The 27,410-nt window shown below is 41.2% G+C and overlaps 1 protein-coding gene across 2 annotated transcripts in view; it reads right to left on the reverse strand.

The window, feature by feature from the left end:
- The window catches only part of CACNA1B (calcium voltage-gated channel subunit alpha1 B), a 213,671-nt gene that overhangs the window by 62,544 nt on the left and 123,717 nt on the right, over positions 1 to 27,410 (reverse strand). For both annotated transcript variants that reach the window (XM_087418671.1, XM_087418670.1), the window contains exons 21-23: positions 4,562 to 4,688; positions 1,343 to 1,472; positions 922 to 981 (exon numbers count right to left, since the gene is read on the reverse strand). In XM_087418671.1, coding sequence (XP_087274797.1) covers positions 922 to 981; positions 1,343 to 1,472; positions 4,562 to 4,688 — 317 coding nt within the window. The remainder of the gene's footprint in view (positions 1 to 921; positions 982 to 1,342; positions 1,473 to 4,561; positions 4,689 to 27,410) is intronic.

The raw sequence follows: 27,410 nt of genomic DNA on the forward strand, positions 1-27,410 counted from the left end.
CCCTGGTCTCCTCCTGGAGACCCTCCTCCATTGCTGGGCTGCAGGCACACATAGCCCCCAGGAGCTCATACCCTGCCCAGACCCTCAGAGGGTCAGCTCCATGCAGCAGGAGGAAGAGCTGGTGGGATTCACAGGGACCTGGTTCTGCCACTCCTAGAGCTGTGATTTTTGGTAAGCACCTTAATGTCCCTAAGCCTCAGCTTCCTCATCTGTAAAATGGGATGACAATGGCTGCCCCCCCAGCAGTCTGCAAGGGTAAGTGAAGAAGCAGAGGCACACATACAAAAAAAGCCTCCCTGAGTCACGTACGTGGGCACACCCTAAGCTGCACTGCAGTCAGAGACTGCACACATGTGTACACATTCAACCACAGTGAACACACACCTGTGCAAACACACGTACCGGCCACTCATCAGACATTGATAAGGGAGCAACGCCTGTCAATACTTAGAGACAGAAAACAAAGGTCACAACGAAATGGTCGATTCTTAATCTACCATCAAATACTAGTCCTTTTAAACAAAAGTCTTCAGCACCCACTTGCCATAATCTTTGGGCACTGAGGCCACTGCCCTCTCCCGGAGCTCTCCTTCTTCCCAGCCCGACGTCACGGGCCCTCCTCTGCTGTCACGAGACAATGCTGAGGGTGGGGCTGAGCCCACGCTCGCACGTTAAGGGGAGTCATGGTGGAGACAGGCATGGCTGAGCTCCCCCAAGGCTGTGTGACATGGTGGTGACTCCTCCATGACATCAAACCTGTCTTGCAGGTGCATGTGCCCTCACGCCACCACACACGTGTGCATGCGTTCTCTCCCTGAGCACACACCCAGGGCACACCCTCCACACCCCTTCATAAGAGGGTACCAGCCCCATCCCATCTCGGTCATGAGGCAGGATGAGTGAGGCCCCAGGGTATCTCACCTTTATCACCATCTCAAAGGTGAAGACGCCTGTGAAAATGTAGTCCATATATTTCAGAGCCTAGAACCAAAAGGAAGGTTATTCACAAACGCTAGGCCAGAAGCTTGAGCCAGGGCCGTGTCAGAGGCTCCATGTTTCTCCTCCAGGCTTCTTAGCAGACAACCCACCAGCCAGGGGGCCTGCAGGCAGCGGTTGTGAGGAGGGCAGACTCGGCGAGCATCCCTGTGGGAGCAGTCCCCTCTGGCAGCGGTCCCGGCTCTGACCCTGGGCACATCTCCACTATTCCTGTCTCTAATGCGGGGCTGGACCAGGTGGCACCCCCAGACCTTCGTGCTCACACTCCCAGAGGGAAGAGGAGTGCCCAGTGAGCAGACAGGACCCGGCACCACCCAGCCCTCCACAGCCTCACAGCAGCACTCACGTTGTTCCTGGGCGAGTCTGTCCTCACAGGGTCCTCAGCAGCCAGGGCGATGCTGCTCAGGGCAATGACCACGAGAATGACCATCTCGAAGTACCGCATGGTCACAATGTAATGGCAGAAGCGGCGGAGCCTAGAGGATAAAGTACGGATCACGAGATGCCCAAAGATGGGCCAGGCTGGTTCCCTCACTGGAGCACAGGCTTGGCCTCTGCCTGCAAGAAGGTGTTTTTGCTAAGTGTCCCTGTGGTTGGGAGACAGTGGCCAGGCGACTGAGACTCTTGAGAGGCTGTCCCAGGAAGAGGGGTGAGAAGGCTGCCAAAACCCACAGCAGGGGCAGCAAACCACAGCTTGCAGCCAAATTGGTCTGGTCCCATTTGTGGACCTGAAGTCCTTTGGAGCACAGCCACGCCCACGCATTTACCTACTGTGTGTGGACGGCCACACCTTTACAGGTTCACAGGCCTGGGATGGAGCGAGCTGTTCAAAGAGGAGGAGGCTGAACACCAACACTCCTGCGGAGAGCAGGCCCCCCTTGAGAGCCCCAAGACTTCTCTGGCCGTGCTGAGTATGGTGTCCTTTTCTGAGCCCCCAGAGCAGCATGTGCACACCTGTATTTCAGTCACCTGTCCACCTTCGCTCACCAGTCAGCATTAGTGACCACTATTCTGCTCCATTCAGGCACGTTCTGGACACTGGGGCACAGCAGTGAACAGGACGCCAGTCAACAGTGCGACATAAACCAACGGGAGACTCTCAGACACTGACAAACGCTACAACACTGCTGTAGACAGCGACCCGAGGTCGGGGGGGCCCTCTAGGGGGACAGTGAAGCCGATCCCAGCGACCCAGTAACAAGAAGGAGCAGCCATGTAATGAACACGAGGCAGACTGTCTTTCCTGCCACTGCCAGGGAGGTGCTCTCCCAGCGCTTCCTCTGCATCCTGCCCCTCCCACCTCTGCAGGCTCATCCGCTGCCCCACTAGCCCCTCCAAACTCTTCCCCTCACCAACACCTCTGTATTCCCAAGCACCTTCCATCTTAAAGCACCTTCCACCTCCCACCCCCAGCCACACTTACCCACTTCCCTCTCTCCCGTAAAGGGATCTATTATGCTGCCCTCCTCCTCATCCCCGACCACTGCTGTCTGGGTGCGGAGGCACTGGCTCTGGCCTCCACACCCACTAGAGTCGCCCTTCCCAGGGCCACTGGCAACCTGACCTGCTGGCTCTTCTCCCTCCTATTGAGACACCTTCCTTCCACCTCCACAACGCTGTGTCTCGGGCCCTCTTCTGCCCCTGTTCCTCTTTCCTTCTAATCAACAGTCAGCAGTCCATCTCACAGCTGAGTCTCCACCACTTAGCTCTACCTGTGGCTCAGACTCCTGAGTCCACCTAGCCATGAGACATCCGCCAGCTGCCCCAGGCTCTGTAGGATCTGCACTCACCTCCCCCCACCCCCAGCTCAGCCAGGGCCCCAGCTGTCAAGCAGAAACCCTGGGTGTCATCTTTGACATCTCCCTCCCCTTCCACATCTAATTTATCATCAAATTCTGCAGATTCTGCCTCTGAAATTTCTCCCCAAGCATTTCACTTCTAACCGTCACCACCATGACTATCCTCACTAAATCACCACCATCTCCTCCTGAAAACCTTGACCACTACTAAGTGGTCTCCCGTCTCCAGTCTTCTCACCAAAGGATTCTGCTGAAGTGCAAACTGATTGTGTCACACTCACCTAGGCTGTTACGACCTCTCCACGCTCCTCAGGGCTCTTCATCTAACATCAGGTTTCTCCACAGGACACACCACAGGCTTTTCTCTACCCAACTCTGTCTCCAGCAGTTCTGAGCCTTATGTCTGTCACTTCTGGACCACTGTAAATGCTCTCTTCTCTACAAAGAATGCTTGTTCCTCCCTCTTCATCTTAACTCTTATTCACCCTTCAGGTTTCAACTGAGATCTCTCACTTCCTCCAGGAAAGCTCCGCTGACGTTCCCCGCCTGCTGCCAGATACCAGAACCTTCCTACTCTACCTTTCCCACTCTGTATTTATGTGATGGGCCACCTGTTCTCCTCCTCCACCACACCATCTGTGCTGAGGCAGGGGCCTTGTCTGTCTCCATCGCCACTTTACTCCTAATCCCTAGCAGAGCAGAGGGTGTTCCCAATGAATGTGAGTTGAATGAATGAAGAGAGAGGAAGAAGGAGGATGGATAATGGAGGGCTGGGTGCAGAGACTGCTGGATGCCTGAAGGAGAAGGGCTGGCTGGACAAAGGGTAAAGGATGGAGCATGAGTCCACAGGACCCTGCTGCCCTCTGACCCCTGCCCTGGCCACGCTGGCTGCTGGGTGGTTCCACCTTTGCTCTCCCTGTCACCATTGCCCAGGGTGCTTTCCCTGCCCTTCCTCTCGTCTTTGCTCTAATCTTCCCTCCCACGGAGGCCCAACCTGACCCTTCCTCCCTCCTTCCAGCACCTCCAACAGTCCGTGTCTCAACTGCCCACTCTGCGTCTCCTCTTAGCACTTACCACCCTGTGACACCTTCTGTCCTCCACTTATTTGTCTTATTTGCTGCCTGTCTCTCGACTAGCACATAAGCTTAATAAGCACAGGGGTCCCTGTCTGCTCTGTTCATTACTGTGTATTCCCAGCACCCAGAACGCTGTTTAGCTCATAAACACTGGTTGAACTAATGAAGGCAGTTGGACTGATGAGTGGATGAGAAACGCGTGGTGACTATGTGACAGATAAACAGAGAGGAGCAGACATGGATAGACACGTGAGTGAACGTGATGCCCACACGTGCACACATGGATGGTGGGCATGAGGCAAAGGTGGACGAGTGGAAGCATGTATGCATGATGGATGTAAACTGGGTGCGTGTGTGCGGAGACAAACACACGCCACAGCAGGGGTAAAGAGCAAGGCTCTGGAATTGACTGTCTGGGTTCAAACCCCAGCTCCACCACTAAGACAGGCTATGTGTCTGTGGACAAGCCACGGCACTCCCCTGTGGCTTCGTGCCCTTATCTGTGAAGTGAGGTAACCACAGTATGTGCTTTGTGGATTGCTGTGATGATAAGGACGTTACTATATGTAAAGGGCACGGAATCCGTGCCTGCCAGGTCACTCAAGCACATGCAGCGATCATGTGCATGTGGATCATGGGCCACGGACAGATGGGATGGGCACACAGCAGGGGCGGGTGAAGGAGACTCACAGGTTGGTGGGGCTTAAACAGAACATGGAGCTGTATGGGACGATGGGTCGGGGGCCACTCCTCATCACATCCTCAGCTTCCACCTCCTTCTTCCCCTCTGCTTGGCTTTCCAGGTCCACGTTACCACCTACAAGGACACAGGGCCGCCAAGTTAGGGTGTGGCGCACATAAAGCTCACGCCACACAGGTCTCACCCAGGCAACAGACGCTCTCCCAGCTCCAACCCCACAGGCAAGTGGGGCAGGTCCCTGGGAACGGCGTGTGGCTAAGAACCCAGCTTCACACGAGACTCCCTGCAATAGCAGTCAGACCACGACTGAGGTGAATGGGGCCAGGATGGAGCCAGCACTGGAGAGTTGGGACCATCTGCCACAGAAACCCTAAGAGAGCCTTCCTCACCCTCGCTTCACCAAGCACTGCACTCTTGGCTCCGGATGCCTCCGCCTCCAGCAGGGGCTGTCAGTCTAGATGTTCTGAGAACACCAAAGCCTCCCTCAGCCCCCAAGACTGGGGCTGGTAGGCAGCCTGTTCCCAATTCAGCGCTCACCGCTCGAGTCCACAGGACCCTGGAGAAAAGGCACCGCACGGCTGCGTGGTGAGGACTCCCCACGGGACCTGGAAGAGCAGGGGCAGCCCTGGCCCACAGGCGCTCTCCTGAAACTGGTGATCCAGTCTGACCTGGCCCGGGTGCTCTCCTTCAGGACCCTAGCGAAGGCCCCACCCGCCAAAGACTCCAGCGCAGGGCACAGGCCAGCTCGCAGGCAGGCGCTGCCACAGTCCACACTCGCACTCTGCTCCCCACTCCTCCTCCCCTCCCTGAGGCCCGTCCTTTGCTCTCTCAGCAACCCCTCTCAGGCTTGGCTCCTGCAAATCAAACTCCCCAGGGTTAAAATCGCTGTGACCTTTGTTCTTTTTAAGTAGATTTGTCGTCCGTGCATACTACTTTTCTCACAGTAGTTCTTCATTTTTAACTACTCTAACGTATATTTCAATTCTGTGGGTGACAGAGTTCCCGAGACCTCAGAGACGCCCAGGGAGACAGTGCAGTGAGTTGGAGCCAACGCCTACTGTTGTACCTCATTTTTACTTCTTAAAAAAACATAAAAGCAAAGAGGATGTTCGAGAGCAGCAGAAATGAGGGAGGTTATCTCCAGAGCTTGTGTGAAGAACAAGGCTCCAAGCCTCTCCCTCTGACCACTGGCCACTCTGAAGTCCTGCAGGGTATAGCTGGGCCAGAGAAAAAAGCCTTGAGCTGAATGTGAAAACAGCTCAAGCCACAGCAGTAGCGGGTTATGCCTCCTAGGCTGTGTGTCTACCTCCACCCAGCACCATCGATTTCCTTGCTGAAGGCATAAATTACATAATCTTCTTAGAAAGCAATTTGGCAATTGGCCCTAAAAAATTCTATCTATTGATTTAATTTGTAAGTCATTATCTCCTAAGGAAATCAAGCATGCACACAAAAATCTATATCCACAAAGGTGTTTGTTGTAAGTTCTTTTACAATAACTAAAAATTATAAAACGTACAACCACAGGAGATGGACTAAGTATGCAATATTTATATGAAGCATTATACTATGGATATTAAAAATGCCTACAAATAGTTTAAATGACAAAAGAAGAGCTTTATGATATGGTAAGTTAAAAAAAAAAAAAAAGACAGGCTACATACTTGTATATCCCAGACGAGCTCAACTACAAAAACAACACGTGTGGGGGAGAAGCAACACCAGGACAAGGATAACCGGGGATCTCTGACGCCGAGGTCATTCTCTTCACGCTGCTTTTCACATTTAAGAAGACGTTTCAGGATGAGCATGCATTACTTTTACATTAAGGAACATGGATTATTGTAGAACCACAGCTTTTCAGACGCTTCCACAATAACAATGAAGCAGACCTAAGAATAAGTAAACTGGGAGAAAAGAAGCAACGTGGACTCAAGGAAGAACGCTGCTGCTCAAAAACAGTGGGACAAAGATGCCAGAGCCTGGATGGAAATACTGCTCCTGAAACAGATTTACTACAGCAAAAACCATCAATTAAGTCAAAGCAGACCAAAACACAAGCAGGGGGAGAGAATCAAAATGAGACCTGCAGCAGACTAAGTAAACTCATTGTTGGAAGCAGTTTACTAAAAAAAAAAAAAAAAAAAGACTTGACAGTAACAAAAGTAAATCACTGAAACAGAAGACAATCAAGCAAGATGGCCAGACACAGAGGGTGAGTACAGAGAGGAAGAGAACATTCACCAGAAACAGCCGTGTGCCGGACATGTCCAGGTGCTTTCCCCTCTAACAGCACTCACTGGCATGTATTATTACCTCCATTTTCCAGATCAAGAAACTGAGGCTGAGCTGACGAATCACCTGTGGGGACACGATGCACCAAGGCTGGGACAGAACCCTGAGCCATGGCCTCCCTGCAAGGCAGGGAGGCTGAATGAGGCTTCACAGAAACTGCTCCCCTCACAGGGGCCACAGTGAGCCCAGGCTGCTGGGGCCCTGGGCTCCCGGGAAAGCGAACGTCACTCCCCTCTGACAAAACATCCATCCTGGCCCACAGAGACCCCACAGATTAAGGCAACCCTTCTCAACTTGAAGAGACTGTAAGCCCTGAAGTCCCCAGACGTCCATGGTGTAGAAAGAATTTCTCTCCTATACACTTAGAGTGGCACTAGCTATGTGCCATCCTTGGGAGAACTGAAAAAGTAGTCAATCAATTCATTTTCTGTAGGACTTAATTATCTCACAAAACCCCAGTTGAGAAAGGGTGGATTAAGGTCAATCATATATGAACTCAAAATAAAAAATATCACCAAACAAACAAGGAAGCGAGGTCACCACAGTGCAGGACAGCAGAAGCAGGAGCAGATTTACTGATACTGTTTACCCTCCACGGACTTCAGATGTGAGACGTTTTAGACGAGAAATATGAAAAAACTCAATATAAATACATAAAGAAATTAAAAAAATGAATCTTAAAAAAATTAAAAAGCAATAAAAGTCTACAAAATTGACCCAGCATTTCAATGGTCTGTGAGAGAGAAGCTTAAAATGGACTCATTGTACCACTGAAAACAACCATAAAAGCTGAACAAAATACAAAGCATAACTGTTAAAGGCACTGGGAACCAAGCAACATGGACAGATCCTGAGAAGCTACAATCCTTGGGAGAAGGGAAGCACAGGAGGTGACGCCACAGGCACCCCAACTTTTCCCCTGAGGCCATTTTCCTATTTATAGTGCAAGGAAACAGAACCCGAGCAGAAAGCAACACTCTTACTGGGAAGAGGAGAGAAAGACTGGAGACAGAATGACACAGTGTCTGGGAACGAGGAGCAAAGTCCCAGAGAGGAGAGAAGCACAGGGAAGGGAGCCCTCCATCAGGCAGGATCAGTCCCCTCCCATCACCCCTGCACACGCCCAAGATGAGGCCAGTCTCTACCAGAAGCAAATGCCCTCGAGGAAGCTCACCTCAAAGGAGAAAGCAGGGTTGAAGGCTTGATACTGGGTGCAAAAGCCAATACAGATTTAACTTTGCCGTTATTTTTTATTGGGATTGTTCTTGTTTTTGTTAGTGTTCTGGTCACAGAGCTGCATAGATCTTAAATCATTTGCTCTTAAACCTATTTTTTCTCCAAGGCCTATTATTTTCAGTGAATGGCATTTTCAAGAATGCACATATCATGTTACAGCAGTAACGTCTGTACTTCAGGAAGATAGAAAATGATATTAAAGGAAGGTCTCACATGCAAGAACACAAGGTAAGCCAAAACATTTGTAAGCCAAGAAACTGGTATCTCTAAATAAATAGTCTCTGTGAAGTCTAAACAATAATAATATCTATTCTGTGAGATTAGAAAAAACACTAAAATACTGGACGACAATAACAAGGGAGTCGGGACAACGCGACCAGAGCTGCTGGTCTAAGATCTTAGCATCGTTCAAAGGACTTAACAAACAACTGTAGATTTGTTATGCATGCACGATAGAATTACAAGGATAACCACTAAAAAAACAGAAATAGAATTCATAGTTTTTAAACTAGCAGAGGGAAAAATGTGATATGTAAGCAAATAAACAACCAATTATGCAATATTAAAAAAGAAGAAAAGGAGAAAAAAAGCATAGGGAAAAATGGAACAAACGTCACAACCTAAAATGGATGAAGCAAGTCCAAGGAAACCAATAATCACATCAAATATACACAACTGAACCAGGCTATTAATTGACATAGATTATCCAGCTGGATTTTTTAAAAATACAGTTATATGTAGTTTCTAAAAGATAAGCTTAAGATATAAGGCCATATAAAGGTTGAAAGTCAAAAGATGGAAAAAGATTCATCTGGCAAATGTTCATTTAAAAACAAAAAAGCCCCTATATTCACATCCGAAAAATACACTTTAAGAAAAAAATCATTATTAGAGTTAAAGAGGGTCACCACAAGATGACAGAATGTTCAGCTCCAGTAAGACATAACAATTTTGAACATATACAAAGTAGCTTAAACTACAGAAAGGAAACACACAGATTTTAACAGAAAGATGTTTTTTTAAAGAAGAAATTTTTTAAAAAGCCCCCACAAAAGAGATTCAGAAACACATGTTTACTACTTTAGAAATATACGCATTAGTACTTGGTCATTTGTTAGACTGTTGTCTGTACTGAGCTGCATGTTTCAAACTCCTCAAAATAACTGCACTAAATAAATAAATATATCTACAAAGCAATGCACATCTCTCAGTTATCGATGGGCCAGTCAGGCAAAATATTAGTGAATATACAGAATACTTAGCAATACAACTAACAAATTTGATTTAGCAGACAAATATAAAAAGCCAGTGTTGCCCAAATTAGAGGAAACATATTCCCATTAAGCACACATGGAACATTTATACAGTCGACCACACGCTAAGCCATAAAGCAATCGTTAAGTAAGTACATCTCAAAGGAAACCATCATACAGCTCATATTCTCTAATCACAGTGCAATTAAGTTAGAAATTAAAGCAGTAATCAGAAACAAAAAGGGGCCGGCCCTGTGGCTTAGCGGTTAAGTGTGCGCGCTCCGCTGCTGGCGGCCCGGGTTCGGATCCCGGGCGTGCACCGACGCACTGCTTCTCCAACCATGCTGAGGCCATGTCCCATATACAGCAACTAGAAGGATGTGCAGCTATGATATACAACTATCTACTGGGGCTTTGGGGGAAAAATAAATAAATAAAATTATAAAAAAAAAAAAAAAGAAACAAAAAGATAATTAAGATTTAAATTTTACAATTGGAAATTGAAAAACAGACTTTAAAGAGTTCATGGTTCAAAAATTATACATTCACAGGAAGTATGATTGTGCCTACGTAGAAAACAAAATAATCCTCAAAAAATTATTTAGAGTAACAAGAGAGTTTGGCAACTCTGTGGCTGCACACAAAATCGACAGACAAAAACTGCCTGTATTTCTATACAGTAGGAGCAAATAATTAGAAAATACAAACTTTTAAACAATACCATTTAAAAAACAGATTCAGCAAAGTAAAAAGACAAAAGAAGGAATTTTAGGGTAGTGAAACTACTCTGTTTGATGCCATACTGTTAGATATATATCATTATGCATTTGTCCAGACTCTTAGACTGTAAAACACCAACAGTAAACCTTAATCTATGGAGTGTGGGTGACAACGACGTGTCAACACAGGCTCATCGACTGTAACAAACATACCACTCCAGCGTGGCCATGTTAATAGGGAGGGAAGTGGTGTGCGTGCAGGAGCAGGAAGTATATGGCACGTCTCTGTACTTCCTGCTTAATTTTAACTGTGAACCTAAAACTGCTCTAAAAAAAATAAAAAGACAAAATTTTCAGGATAAAAGAAAACAGATACAAACACAAAATCAAAGAAGTTACACAAAAATCCTATAATCTTACATTTGAATCACAAATGCCAAAAGAATATATGATATATTCTTCTCTTTAAAAAGAAAACAAAATCCTGAAAAGCCTAAGAGCAATAAAAACCCAGTAGCAACAACCACATTACTAAATAAATACCATTTCTCATCAAAGGAGCCACAGCATCTCAGATCAGGTTCCACAGAAGCAGAGCATGAGATGAGGGTCCGTGTGCAAGTGACTGATTGAGGACACACTCCCAGGAGAAACTGGAGGGAGCAAGAAAGCACAAGAGGGAAGAGAAGGAAGCCAAGGAAGTTTTGTGACAGTGGCGTTAGCCTGCTCCCACAGGGAACTCTGGGGTCTGAATTAAACCTCAAAGTTGTCCCGACCCAAAGCCAGAGGGCTGGGCTTTCACAGTCCCACACCTGTCCTTTACCGGCTGGGCCCACCTGGGGGCTGTGAACTCTCATGTACTTCCATCGCCCATCCTCTGCGTACATTGGCAAAGCATCTCCACAATCGAGGACGGTCCTCTGAAGAAGAGCGGAAGATGAGGCCACTGGGGGCAAAAGCCCACGGAAGTAGGGAAGGAAACCTGCAGGCATAGCCAGTGTGCAGCACACAGGTCTTCTTGGAGAAATGGCTGATTCCAGGTCTGGGGCAGGAAAGGTACATAATGATCCGCGAACTGTTGTCATAGATGACAACCAGAAACCTGTCAAAGACAACTACAGGCAAGTGAGAAGGTGACAAAAGCTGACTTTAAGGGGCTCCTACTGGCCAAAGATGGGATAATTTGGGCATGAAAAGTAATAGTGAGTTCAAAAGACTTAAACACATCAAACACATTAAAATCCAAAAATTCATAATAATTTTCTTAAATCTCTCATTGGTCATATTTGGAATTCTGAGAGCACAAACTCACTATTTTGAAAACCCACATACAAATAAGGGGCAGAATTAAGCACATGTCTTGCTTAATACAAATACAAACTGTATCTCAGGGTAACCAAATAGTTGATAAGTTCTTCCTTACAGAAAAAGTCGAAATAATAAATGCAGAAAGAATGATAGGATTATAAATCCACCATTTTGCGACACCTAATACAATCACAGATCTGGGTGACAAGTCATGAGTGTGCACTAAAACCATTAGGGAGAGGCTGGTGGAGAACAAGGGTGGATCAGGCCAAGCCCACTGATCATCGCCAAAAGGAAAACACTAGACATTATGTGATGCCTGATGTAATGCAATAGAAGTGTATACCACCGCCTAAGAAGCTTCCCAAAAGAGTTTAATTTGATCCAATCAAGTATCTAGATCTGCGGTTTGCAAACAAGAGCAATTTTGCCTCCTAGGGATATTTGGCAATGTCTGGAGACATTTTTTGGTTGTCACAACCGCAGGGTGCTACTGGCGTCTAAAGGGTGAAGGCTGGGGATGCTGCTAACACCCTAAAATGCGCAAGATAGGTGCCAACAATAACATTTCAATAATGCCACGGTTCAGAGGCCTGCTTTAGATCTAATGACCAGTTAACAGGAGATACCGAGGATAGAGGAATGTACTAAATGACCCATGATGAAATCAACCAAATCCAGAATGTGGGAAATTCTACAGGACAAATGACATAGCTTCTTCACAAATAAATGGCATGGATAAAATAAGAGGGGAGAAATTGTTATAGAGTAAAAGAGACGTAGACAGACTAAGCAAAGTCAAATGAGTAAATCTTGTTTGGATCCTGATTCAAATAAATCAATTGTAAAAAGTAATTTTCAAGGTAATTGGTAAAATTTGAACTTGGGGTAAGTATTAGATAATATTAATGAACTATTATCTACATTGCTAGGTGTAATAACGCTATTGTGGTTGTTAAATCCTTAATTGTTAGAGATGCTTACAGACAGTTACACAGTTGTGCGCCACATAACAACATTTTGGTCAACAACAGGCCGCATATACATAAGATTAGTCCCATAAGATTAGTACCATAGAGCCTAGGTGTGTAGTAGGCTCTACCATCTAGGTTTGTGTAAGTATACTCTGTGCCGTTCACACAACGAAATCCCCTAACAACACATTTCTCAGAATGTGTCCCTGTCGATGCATGACTGTACCTAAAATAACATACAAAAAAAAAAAAAGGAGAAGTACAAGAGAAACAAGATTGGCAAAAGGTGGATAACTGCTTGGGGGCTAGTGACAGAAATATAGGAGTTCATTATACTTGAGGCTCTGCTTTTACTGTTTCAATTTTCCATATTAAAAAGGTTCTTATGTAAGCAGCAATAGAGACAAGACAGAGCCATACAAAGGAACAATTTAGACTAATGACTGGCTTCTCAACAGAAACAGCAGGAGGCAGAAGACAGTGGAACAGTCTCAATATGCTGAGAGAAAATAAGTAACAAACTAGAATGCCATACAAAGTGAAACTACTTTTCACAAACAATGGCAAAATAAAGACTTTTCAAGCAAACTAAGAGAATTTACCAACATCAAATCTCACTAAAAGAAATAAGAAAAGATGTTCTTCAAACAGAAGGAGGAAAAAAGCCAAGTGGATGATCTGAAATACAAGGAGTGATGAAATACGAGAAGGAAGAAAGAAATCAACAGCAAAAAAAGAAAGCAAAAACAAAAATTAAAAAAACACATTAAGAAACCTCTGCTTTCGGAAATTCAAAACCATACTTTATAAATAATTCATGAGTCAAATAAGAAATCATAATTAAACTTAGAAAAAGATTTAGAACTAAAAAAAAATTATGTTTTGAAACTTGTAAGACACAACTAAAATACTTCTTGAAGAGAAACTTCAAGCCTTAAACACATTATTAGCAAAGTAGAAAGGCTTCAATGTCATGACTGAGTATCCAACTAATAAATGGGAAAAAGAATATTACAATAAAGATAAAGAAAGTAGAAGAAAGGAAATAATAAATAAGAACAGAAATTAGTAAAACAGAAAACAAAGATACAATAGAGAAGATCCAGAAAGCCAAAGATTGCGACTTCGATAATCTATTTAAATTGACAAACCTTTAGGAAAAAAAGTGTTTATCAAAGAAAGGAGAGAAGAAGGGAAGGATGGAAGGAAAGAAGGAAGGAAGGAAAGAAGGGAGGGAGGGAAGAAGGAGGGAGGAGGGAGGGAGGAGGGAGGGAGGGAGGAAGCAAATTAGAAATGTAAAAGTGGCCATAACTACAAAATACAGCAGAACTAAACAGATAAGAGGCTGGTTCTCATAGATAATGGCAGTCACCTACACTAAATTTCTCCCCATATCCACCATAAATCATATGGTCAATAAGGAGAGTTAATAAAATCATCCACAGTCCATGCCTACAGCATATGAGAAATAAGAAAACTATGAACTTGCATTTACATGTAAGTAAGGAAACAGACCTCTGAGACCTGCAGAATCAGGGAGGGATTGTGTGGAAGAGGGAGAGTGAAGCAGGATCCTAGTGATGGTGGAATATGGACAACAGCAACTAGTGCCCATTCACAGAAAAGAGGGCCCTACCCTAAATAGAAAAACACTGAGAACAGGTCTGAGACCTGGTGGATCAGAGCATTGCTCCTGGGGACTTGAAAGGAAGGGCTTGGAAAGTACATGGGACTGGAGGTGGCAACCTCAGGGTGACATTGCTTCTAGAGAAAAAGATACTTGAAAGGGAGAGGTACACTTTGGTGGCTTAGTGATGGAGGTAAAGAAACAAGTGGCTAAGGTCCAGGGTCCTCCAGAGATAGGATTTTATCATAAATTCATAACTAGACAGACACTCCCCCCAAGGCACCACTGAGTAAAGAAACTGAATTTCATTGTAGTAATAGAAGGGGGTGTTCCTGAACTAGAAAGCAAGTAAGCTGCCCAACCTCTCCCCTACTCTCCACAAAATCACATGTAACAGCTGGTCTAGGAAAATTTAACACATTTCCTCATTTTCAGAAAAAGGAACCCAACATCCATACAAAGAAATGGATACTATAAGAAAATGGAGAGTGGTTAAGTTAGGCACACTCTGCTTCAGCGGCCCTGGTTCAGTTCCTGGGCATGGACCTACACCACTCGTCGATGTCCATGCTGTGGTGGCGACCCACATACAAAATAGGGGAAGACTGGCACAGATGTTAGCTCAGGGCAAACCTTCCTCAGCAAAAAAAAAAAAAATTACTCCACAAAAGACAACTGCAAAGCAGAAGAAAACTGTAACACAACTTTCCAATACAAATTAAATATAATTAAACAACCAATTGCTACTAAGAAAAAACACCACAAATCAGATTCAAAAGCTCAAAATAAAAATGTATGGACAACTAGGAGATGTGAAATGAGAACTGACTAAACTCAGGAGAGAAATTGAAAAAACAGAAAAAATCATCTCAGAAATCACAAGGAGTCCAAGGGAAAATAGATATGACTGAAAGTATAGCAAGAGAAAAAAAACATAGGAGTGAAATGAGCCAAGAGAAAATATGAAATAAGGAATGAATTTTCAAAAGGATCAGAGAGAAAGTTATACAGAAGACAGGCAAAGCAGATCCAATATTTATATAACTGGAATGTTTGGAAAAAAATAAAACAATGTAATAGAACTACCATTAAAACTGTAATCCCAGAAACTTTTCCTGAAATGAAATAACACCTATCAATTGATTTTTGGCTAAATGCCAAAGTAATTCAATGAAAAAAGGATAGCCTTTTCAATAAATGGCAATGAAACAAATGGATATCCATGGATGGGAGGGTAAAAAGAACCTCAACCCTTACCTCGCGTTATATACAAAAATCAACTCAAGACTTCGGCTTCTGAAAAGATGGAATAGAAGCATTTCCCCCATTCATCCTGCTAAGCACAACTAAAAACCCTGGACATCATATATAAGGCAAACACAAGAAGATTCTGAAAGGCGGAGAGAAGAGGCCAGACTGGTTAGGGACCTTGGGACCTGAGGAACAACACAGAAGTAAGTTTTTCTTTTCTGGGTTCTCTTTTATGCCTCATATATCCCTAGTGCTAGAGAATCTGGCAATCCAGAAACGCCAACAGGCACAGATTTTTAAAAGCCCTGACAAAAGTCAACTCTCCCTAGTGACAGGACCAGGAAGGGTACAGCCTAGCAAGATGGGAAACTCATAGACTATAACCACTCTACTATAGCCAAACACCACAGAAAAAGAACTGCAGCCCCACCTCCACTCACATGAGCAGAGACCAAGTGGGGAGCCTGGACTTCTACCCTTACCAGCCTGTAATGAGGTACCCCAAAGCCCCTGCTGGGGTGGTATCAGAGAGAGCCAAATGGGGAGCAGGGACTTTCATCCCCACCCTGGGGTAACAAGACCCCCAACCCATGCAAAGTCAGTAAAGATCACATGGGTAGCCTGGACTTTGATTCCCACCCAGAAGTAATGAGGTACCCCCTTCCCTTTACTTACTAGAGTGAAGCCTAGTGGAAAGCCAGGACTTTTACCACCACCCAAAAGCAATGAGGTCAACTCCATTGTGTCAATGGAAGCCATATGGGGAGCAGCAACAAGGCACTCCCACCTCTTCCAGAGAGGATGACATCAGTGGAGGCCCAGTGGGGAGACAGAACTCCCACGCTAGCCCAGCAAGAACAAGAAGCCCACTCCCACTGGGTGTCAATGGAGGTTGAGTGAGGAACCTATACTTCCACCTCCATCTGTCAATAATGAGGCAGTTCTCCCACTTTCCTCCTGCTGGAGCAGTGTCACAGTATATGAGCTAGAAGAAGATTTAAATAAAACTCAGAGGCTCATAACATAATATCAAAATGTCTAGGCTTCAATCAAAAATCACTGGTCACACCAAGAACCAGGAAAATCTCAATTTGAATGAGAAAAGACAATCCATAGACACCAAGATGATACAGATGTGAGAATTATCTGACAATGATTTTAAAGCATCCATCATAAAAATGCTTCAACAGACAATTTAAAACACACTTGAAACAAATGAAAAAACAGAAAATTGCAGCAAAGAAATAGAAAGTCTTAACAAAGAAATAGAAGATAAAAAGAAGAACCAAATAGAAATTTGAGAAGTGAAAAATACAATAACTGAAATTAAAAACTCAATAAATGGGCTCAACAGCAGAATGGAGGGCACAGAGAAAAGAATCAGTGAATTGAAAGTCAGAACAATAGAAATTACCCAATCTGAGCAACAGAGAGAAAATAGACTGAAAAAAGTAAACAGAGCCTCAGGGACCTTTGGGACTGTAACAAAAGATCTACCATTCATGTCAACAGAGTCCTGGAAAGAAAAGAGAAAGAGGGCAGAGCTGAAGACATATTCAAAGACATAATGGATGAAAAATTTCCAAATCTGGCAAAAAGACATAAACCTACAAATTCAAGAAGCTGAACGAACCCCAAACAGGATAAATCTAAAGAAACCCATGCCAAAATACATCATAATCAAACTTCTGAAATATAAAGACAAAGAAAAAATCTTGAAAGCAGCAAGAGAGAAACAACATCTTACCTATAGGAAGAAAACAATTCGAATGACAGTGGATTTCTCATCAGAAACCATGGAGGTCAGAAGGAAGAGGCACACGTTTTTTTCAAGTGCTGAAAAAAAAAGAACTGTCAACCCAGAATTCTATACCCAGTGAAAATATCCTTCAAGAATGAAGGGAAAATCAAGACACTCTCAGATGAAGGAAAACTAAGAGAATTTGTCACCTGCAGATGTACCCTAAAAGAATGGCTAAGGAAGGTCCTCCAAACAGAAAGTAAATTATGAAAGAAGAAATATTGGAATATCAGGAAGGAAGAAAGAACAATAGAAGGAGTAAAAATATGGGTAAATTCAACACACTTTCCTTCTCCTCTTGAGTTTTCTAAATTATGTTTGACAGCTGAAGGAAAATTATAACACACACTTATGTGGTTCTAAATATATGTAGAGGAAATATTTAAGATATTTATATTATACATGGGGAGGAAAAAGAGAGGCAAAATTTCTATACTTCACTCGAACTGGTAAAATGACAACCCCAATAGACCGGGATAAATTATATATAGAATGTAATACCTAGGTAACCATTAAAAAACCAATACAAAGAGATATACTGAAAATACTATAGATAAATCAAAATGGAAGTCTAAAATATAAACAAATAACCTGCAGGATGGCAGGAAAAAGAAACCAGAGAAATGAAAAACAGAGAGAACACACAAAACAAAAAATAAAGCAGCAGATTTAAGTCGTGACATATATAATTACATTAAATGTAAATGATCTAAATATTCCAAATAAAAGACAGGATTGACAGAATGGTTTAAAAACACGACCCAACTATAAGCTATCTACAAGAAACTAACTTAAAATATAACCATACAGCTAGTTTGAAAGTAAAAATGTGAAAAAGATATGCCATGCAAATATTAATCAAAACAAAGCAGGAGTGGGTATATTTATATCAGATAAAGTAGACATCAGGGCAAAGAAAATTATCAGGTACAGAGACATATTATGCAATGATAAAAGGGTCAGTCTTTGAAGACTGACATAATTCTAAATGTGTATATACTCAACAGCAGAGCTGCAAAACATGTGAAGCAAAAACTGATAGAACTGAAAGGAGAAACAGATAAATCCACATTTAAAGTTGGAGACTTGAATACCCCTTTCTCAACAACTGATAGATCTAGACAGAAAATCAGCATGCACACAGAACTCAACAACACCATCAACCAACAGGATCTAATTGACAATTACAGAACACTCCACCCAACAACAGCCGTATACCCATTCTTTTCAAGCACCCACAGAATATAAACCAAGATATGTCATATCCTGGGCCATAAAACAAACCTTAACAAATTTAAAAGAATTGAAATCATGCAGAGTGTGTTCACTGACCACAAAGTAATCAAATTAGAAGTCAATAATAGAAAGATAACAGGAAAATCTCCAAACACTTGGAAACTAAACACCACACTTCTAAATAATCCATGAGTCACAGGAAATCTCAAGGGAAGTTTTTTAAATGGAAATGAATGAAAATGAAAATATAACATATCAAAACCTGTGGGACACAGCTAAAGCAGTGCTAAGAAGAAAATTTATAGGACTAAATGTTTACAATAGAAAGGAGGGAAAGACTCAAATCAATAATCTAAGCTCCCATTTCAAGAAACTAAAAAAGAGCAAAATAAACCTGAAGAAAATAATCAAGAGCAGAAATAAAATGCAATTGGAAACATAAAAACAATAGAGAAAATCAATGAAACAAGAATCTGGTTCTTTGAAATGATCAATGAGATTAACAAAGTTCTAGCAGGACTGACAAAGAAAAAAGAGAGAAGACACAAATTGCCAATATCAAGAAGGAGACAGGGGCTGTCACTACAGATCATGAAGACATCAGAAGGATAATAAGGGAATACTACAAACAACCATACACACATAAATTTGACAACTTAAATGAAATGGATCAATTCCTTCAAAAGCACAAACTACTATAACTCACCCAATATGAAATAGATAGCATAGCCCTATAACTATTAAGGATAATTTTTAAATTCCAAAAAAGAAATGCTTCACTGACAAATTCTACCAAACATTTAAAGGAGAATTAACACCAATTCTACACAATCTCCTCCAAAAAATAGAAGGAACGTTTTCCAATTAATTTTATAAATTCAGCATTATTCTGATACCAAAACCAGACAAAGACCTCAGAGATACTGCAGGTTTGGTTCCAGACCACTGCAATAAAGTGAATAGCACAATAAAGTGAGTCACACGAATTTTTTGGTTTCCCAGTGCATGTAAAAGTTATGTTTACACTATACTGTAGTCTATTAAGTGTGCAATAGCATTATGTCTTAAAAAACAATGTACATAACTTAATTAAAAAAATACTTTATTGCCAAAAAATGCTAACAATCATCTGAGCCTTCAGTGAGTCATAATATTTTTGCTGGTGGAGGGTCTTCTAAAAACTGCAATGTCTGCAAAGCGCATAAAGCAAGGCACAATAAGACAAGGTATGTGATACAAAAAAAGCAAACTACAGACTAATATCCTCACGAATACAGAGGTAAAACTCCTTAACAAAATATTAGCAAAGAGAATTCAGCAATATATATAAATAATTATACACAACGACTAGTAGAGTTTATCCCAGGGATGCAAGGCCAGCTTAATATTTGAAAATCAATCAATGTAAACTGCCATATTACAGAAGAAAAACCACACGATCATATCAACTGATGCAGAAAATCATTTGAAAAAATTCAACACTCATTCAATATAAAAAATCCCATAAAAGTAAAAAAGGAATAGAGGGGAATTTTCTCAACTTGATAAAGAACATCTACAAAAAAACTCCAAAAACCTGTAGCTAACATCATACTTAATGGTGAAAGACTGTATGCTCCCTCGTCTCACAAGACAGAAACAAGAGAAGGATGTCCGTTCTCACCACTGCTACTCAACATAGTACTGGAAGTTACGGCCAGTGCAATGAGGGAAGAAAAGGAAATAAAAGGCATATACATCAGAAAGTATATTTGCAGATGACTTGATTCTCTATGTAGAAAATCCTAAGGACTCTATAAACCCCTAAGGGAAATACAAACCAAAGTTACGTGATTTTTTTAAAATATGATAAAAATGAAGATGCCCAATGTCAGAATCCATAGGATACAATTAAATTAGTAATTAGAGGAAAATTCATAACCTTAAATAATCATATAATAAAAATTAAAGAATAAAATAAACTAAGTCCCAACCCAAGAAGCTAGAAAAGTAACAACAAATTAAGACAAAAAAAGCAGAAGGAGGGAAATAATAAAGATAAAATTGGAAAGGAATGATTTAAAACATAAAACCATAGTAGAACTAATAAATAAATTAAAATACTGGTTCTTTTATAAAAATATACAAAATATATAAATCACTAACTGATCTAATAAATAAAAAAAGAGGAAAACACAAAATACACAGGATAAAAAATGACAAGGCGGAAAAACACTGAACCAGAGAAAACTAAAAAAAAAAAAAAAAACCTGAGCCACTTCTTTGCATAACTCTATGTACATAAATTGGAAAACCTAGATCAAATGGATAATTTCTAAGGAAATTATAATTTACCAAACTGATCTCAGGAGTTAAGAAAGTTTAAACAGATCAATATCCATACATAAATAGAGAAATTATCAAAGAACTACCCTACCAAAAAAGACCAGACTCAGATGATTTCACAAGGGAATTCTACCAAACCTTTAAAGACCAAGTAATCCTAATGCTACTTAAACTATCCCAGAAAAGGAAAAGAAAACTTTCTAACTCTTTTTATGAATCAATAATAGGTATATCTTACAGAACACCTCCTCAGGTAAAATTCCCCAAAAGAGCACCTCTTAGTTTTATAAATCCCACACTTCAGGAGAATACATGTATCTCTCATCACAATGCTGTTTGGGTTTTTCTGGCTGATGTTTATGTAGGAAAAATGTATACATCCCCAAAACTCAATATAACATTTTTAACAAAAAAATGTAGGAGAAAAACTCTCAGGCAAGATTCAAATTCAGTTGGTCAACTATCAGAATCATGTGTGAATGTTTTTGAAAAGTTCAATAGTTTCAACAAAGGAGGTGTCCAAAACAATTGCCTGTTAACAGCTATTTTAACTGTGGTGATCAGGAAACAATATGTTAAGCATTTTATGTCCTAATATGATAGTTTTTACTTTTCAGTGTTTAACTGTGCTTTAGGTATATTTTAAGAAATTGGTTGGGGATTTTGAGGACAACCAATTGTAATACATTATAATTTTTATAGTACATTATAATTTTTCCTATTTAAAATAATGGGAAATGATACTCCCATTACAACATTTGATTTGAAAGTCAAGCAAGAGATAACTGTATAGCATTAGTATCTAACCCTTATGATACCTGAACATAATATAAGAAAGCCACAAAACACATTTCACTTTAAAGTATCAATCCAAAAGTCCTACATAAAATACTAGCAAACTGAATCCAACATCACATTAAAAAATAAATATGATAACCAAGTATTCTAAGATTGCAAAGGCAGTTCAATATCAGAAAATTCATTACTATAAATCCCCTTACTTAAGGGGAAAAAATATATGCTCTCTATGGATGCTGAAAAGGCTTTCAACAAAATTCAACATCTATTTCAGATAAAAATACTTACTGAATTAGGAATTAATGGATACTGTAACATGATTTTATACACACATGCACACCTCTCAAGCCCAAAACTAGAATCTTACTTAGTGTTGGCAGAAACAAGGTAAGAGTACCCACTAACTCCACTGTTATATGACAGTGTATTAGCCAGTGCAATCAGGCAATAAAAATAACAATGAGAGGCCTAAGACTTGGGATGGAATAGTTAGAACTGTATTTGCAGAAGTTTTGATACAATACTTGGGAAAACACCCAAAAAGAGTCAATGCTAAAACAAATAAACAATTTGAGAATTCAGAAAACTAGTAGGATATAAAAGTAACATACAAAAATTAATAGCCTAGACTTCTGCCTTCTAGCAGAAGTAGTAACAGGGACCAAATTAACCCTCCCACCAGTAACAATCAAAAACACCAAGCATTAAGAAAATTAAAAGACAGCCACAAACGGGGAAAAAATATATGCAAACTACTTATCTGACAAAATACTTGTATCCAAAATATACAAAAAAAAAGAAATCTTGAAACTCAACAATTAGAAAACAACCAACCCAATTAAAAAATGGGAAAAAATATGTTCTCAGACCACAATGGAATTAAACTAGAAATCAATAACAAAAAGATAACTAGAATATCCCAAAATTTGTAGAGATTAAACAACACCCTTCTAAATAACATGGGTCAAAGAAGAAATCTCAACAGAAACCTAAAAATATTTTTAACTAAACGAAAATAAAAACACAACCAATCAAAGTTTGTTGGGTGCAGCAAAAGCAATGCATAGAGGGAAATTTATAGCATTGAATGCAAATATTGGTAAAGAAGAAAGATCTAAAGTCAATAACTTTCCACCTTAGGAAACAAGAAAAAGAAGAGCAAATTAAATCCAAAGTGGGCAGAAGAAAAGAAATAATAAGAATTAGAGTAGAAATCAATGAAATCGAAAACAGGAAATCAATAGAGAAAAATCAACAAAACCAAAAGCTGGCTCCTTGAAAAGATCAGTAAAATTGATAAGCCTCTAGCTAGGCTAACTAAGAAAAAGGAGGGAAAACACAAATTACTAATATCAGAAATGAAAGAGGGGACATCATTACTGATCCCATGGACATTAAAAGATAATAAAGGAATACTATGAACAACTCTATGCCCACAAATTCAATAACCTACATGAAATGGACGAATTCTTTGGAAGGACACGATCTGCCAAAACTCACACAAGGGAAAACAGACAATTTAAATAGCTTATATCTGTTAAAAAGATTGAATCAATAATTAACTACCTTCCAAAACAGAAAGCACCAGGCCCAGATGGGTTCACTGGTGAATTCTACCAAACATTTGAGTAAGAAATTATACCAATTCTCTACAATCTCTTTCAGAGAATAGAAGCAAAGGGAATACTTTCTAACTCATTCTATGAGGTCAGCATTACCCTAATACTGGAACCAGACAAGACATTACAAGAAATGAAAAACAGACCAATATCTCTCATGAACATAGATGCAAAAATTCTCAACAAAATATTAGTAAATTGAATCCAAAAAAGTATAAGACAAATTATACAACACAACCAAGTGGGATTTATCCCAGGTATACAAGGCTGGTCCAACATTTGAAAATCAATTAATGTAATCCATCATATCAACAGATCAAAAAATAAAAATCACATGATCATGTCAATAGATGCAGAAAAAGCATTTGACAAAATCCAACACCTATTCATCATAAAAACTCTCAGTAAACTAGGAATAGAGAGAAACCTTCCCAATTTGATAAAGACTATCTAAAAAAAAAAACCTATAGCCAACATTATACTTAATGGTGAGAAACTCAAAGCTTTCCCACTAAGATCAAGTACAAGGCAAGGATATCCCCTTACCAGTCCTTTTCAACACCCTTGCTAATGCAATAAGGCAAAGAAAGGAAATAGAAGGTATACAGATTGGGAAGGAAGACATAAAACTGTCTTTGTTTGCAGATGACGTGATCATCCATCTAGAAAATCCGAAAGAATCAACAAAAAAACTCCTGGAACTAATAAGCAATTTTAGGAAGGTTTCCAGATACAAGGTTAATATACAAAAGTCAATTGCTTTCCTATATACCAACAATGAACATGTGAAACTTGAAATTAAAAACACAATACCATTTATATCAGCACCCCCAAAAATGAAGTACTTGGGTATAGATCTAACAAAATATGTACAAGATCTCTCTGAGGAAAACTACAAAACTCTGATGAATGAAATCAAAGAAGAACTAAATAAATGGAGAGAGAAACCAGGTTCATGGATAGGAAGACTCAATATTGTCAAGATATCAGTTCTTCCCAACTTGATGTATAGATTCAATGCAATCCCAGTCAAAATCCCAGCAAGTTATTGCATGGATAACAATGAAATGATTCTGAAGTTTATATGGAGAGACAGAAGACTCAGAATAGCCAACATTTCAATATTGAAGGAGAAAAACAAAGTCAGAGGACCGACACTACAACTTCAAGACTTACTATAAAGCTACAGCATGGTATTAGGGAAAGAACACACAAATAGATCAGTAGAATAGAACAGAGAGCCCAGAAATAGACCCCCCTAAACACAGTCAACTGATCTTTGACAAAGGAGCAAAGGCAACACAATGGAACAAAGACAATCTCTTCAACAAATGCTGCTGGAACAACTGGATATCCACATGCAAAAAAAAAAGAATCTAGACACAGACTTTACATCCTTCACAAAAATTCAAAATGGTGCAGGGGGCTAAATGTCAAATGCAAAGCTATAAAACTCCTAGGAGATAACATAGGAGAAAACCTAGATGACCTTGGGTATGGTGATCCTTTTTAGATACAATACCAAAGACATGATCCATGAAAGAACTAATGGATAAGCTGGACTTCACTAAAATTAACAACTTGTGCTCTGTGAAAGACAACATCAAAAGAACAAGACAAGGGGCCGGCCCGGTGGCGCAAGCGGTTAAGTGCGCGCGCTCCGCTGCGGCGGCCCGGGGTTCGCTGGTTCGGATCCCGGGCGCGCACCGACGCACTGCTGGCAAGCCATGCTGTGGCGGCGTCCCATATAAAGTGGAGGAAGATGGGCACGGATGTTAGCCCAGGGCCGTCTTCCTCAGCAAAAAAAAGAGGAGGATTGGCGGATGTTAGCACAGGGCTGATCTCCTCACAAAATAAATAAATAAAATAAAAATAAAAATTAAAAAAAATTTAAAAAAAAAAGAACAAGACAAGCCACAGACTGGGAGAAAATATGTGCAAAAGACTGTTATCCAAAATACACAAGAAATTCTTAAAACTTGACAATAAGAAAACAAATAACCTGATTAAAAAATGGGCCAAAGACCTTAACAGACACTTCACCAAAGAAGATATATAGATGGCAAATAGGCATATGAAAAGATGTTCCACATCATATGCCATCAGGGAAATGCAAATTAAAACAATTTAATACCACTACGCACCTATTAGAATGGCCAAAATCTGGAACACTGATAACACCAAATGCTGGCAAGGATGTGGAGCAACAGGAACACTCATACATTGCTGGTGGAAATGCAAAATGGTAGAGCCAGTTTAGTGTTTTCTTACAAAACTAAACATACTCTTGCCATACGATCTAGCCATTGCTTTCCTTGGTATTTACCCAAAGGAGTTGAAAACTTATGTCCACATAGAAATATGCACACAGATGTATACAGCAGCTTTGTTCATAATTGCCAAAACCTGGAAGCAACCAAGATGTTCTCCAGTAGGTGAATGGATAGAGAAACCGTGGTACATCCAGACAATGGAATACTATTCAGCACTAAAAAGATATGAGCTAGTGAGCCATGAAAACACATGGAGGAAACCTAAATGCATATTGGTAAGTGAAAGAAGTCAATCTGAAGAGGCTACATACTGTATAATTCCAACTATATGACATTTTGGAAAAGGCATAACTATGGAGACAGTAAAAAGATCAGTGGTTGCTAGATGTTGTGGGGGGAGGAATGAATAGGCAGAGCATAGATAATTTTTAGGGCAACATTATACATTTACCCAAACCCAGAGAATGTACAACACCAAGCGTGAACCCTAATGTAACCTATGGACCTTGAGTGATTATGATGTGTCAATGCAGGTTCATCCTTGGTAACAGATGCACCATTCTGGTAAGTAATACTGATAATGGGGGAGGCTATGCATGTGTGCAGGCAGCGGGTATATGGGGAAATCTCTGTGCCTTCCTCTCAATTTTGTTTTTAACCTTAAACTGCTCTTAAATAAACTAAGTCTCTAAAAATTTTTTTCAAATAAAAAAATTAAAATAAAAGTGGGTAAAAGATATGAATAGGCACTTCACCAGAGAAGATATACAGATGGCAAATAAGCACATTAAAAGATGCTCAACATCATATGTCATTAGCAAACTGCAAATTAAAACAATGAGATATCACTACAGACTAATTGGAATGGCGGAAATCCAAATGCAGGTGAGGATGTGGAGCAACAGGAATTCTCATTCATTGCTGGTGGAATGCAAAACGGTACAGACACTTTGTTATAACATATGCCACTTTCTTACAAAGCTACACATAGTCTTACCATACAATCCAACAATCACGCTCTTAGGTATTCACCCAAATAAGTTGAAAACATATGTGCACAAGAAAAACCTGAACATGAATGCTTATAACAGCTTTATTTGTAATTGCTAAAATTTGGAAGCAACCAAGATGTTGGTTGCTTCAATAGGTGGATGGATAAATAAACTGTGGTACATCCAGACAATGGAATATTATTCAATGCTAAAAGGAAATGAGCTATCAAGCCATGAAAAGACATGGGGGAACTTCAGATGCATATTGGTAAGTGATAGAAGCCAATCTGAAGAGGCTACATACTGTATGATTCCAACTATATGACATTCTAGAAAAGGCAAAGCTACAGAAACATTAAAAGACCAATGGTTGCCTGGGGTGGGGGGTGGGGGGCCCACACCTGGACACCTGTAGACAAATGCCAGGTGGGGACTCTGAGCTCATCCTCAAGCTAATCCAGAGAGAATCAGACCAGGGGGCTGATTTCCAGGAGTCTGGAAAGACAGACTCACTAGTACCCACGGGAGGTGAAACAATAGAATGGATCAGGGAAAGGTTTCTCCCAAGGAAGCAAAGAGGAAGGCGAGGCTAAGCCAGAGCCAGCCACCTTCCCTTGTTATACCTGGGATTGTGCACTGGTCCATAGCCCCAGGTGAGAGCACCTGAGCACGAGAGAACGGGCGCACGCACGTGTCTGTGTGTGGACACATCTGCAAACACAGGCAGGCGTGTGGTGGCACGTGGTCTGCTTGAGACCTAAATCTTCACCTGGTATTCCACGCAGCTCTGCTTCTGTGGTCTCTCCCCTCCCACTTGGACTGCTTTCTCCACCCTTGGTGCTCACAAAATGCTCACGCACCTTCCGCACAGTGTGAGGGGCCTGTATTTGTCACCTGCAGGTCTTTCCCTACTAGATGGAGTGACTTGAAGACCAGAATGGCATCTTGTTCACCCTGTGCCCTCAGCGTCTACACACGGTCAGGACCTCGAGAACATGTGAGTGACTGAGGGGAAGAAAGAAGGAAGCTCAGGCAAAGGCCTGGGGGACCCTCAGAGCAGGGACTACAGGGCATGTGAGTAGGTGGGAAGACCACCTCCCTGAGAACCTCCTCCTCCTCACCCACTAGTTCT

Source organism: Ceratotherium simum, chromosome 29 (genome assembly GCF_057802395.1).
Source record: "Ceratotherium simum simum isolate JZ-2026a chromosome 29, ASM5780239v1, whole genome shotgun sequence".
Taxonomy (NCBI): Eukaryota; Metazoa; Chordata; class Mammalia; order Perissodactyla; family Rhinocerotidae; genus Ceratotherium; species Ceratotherium simum.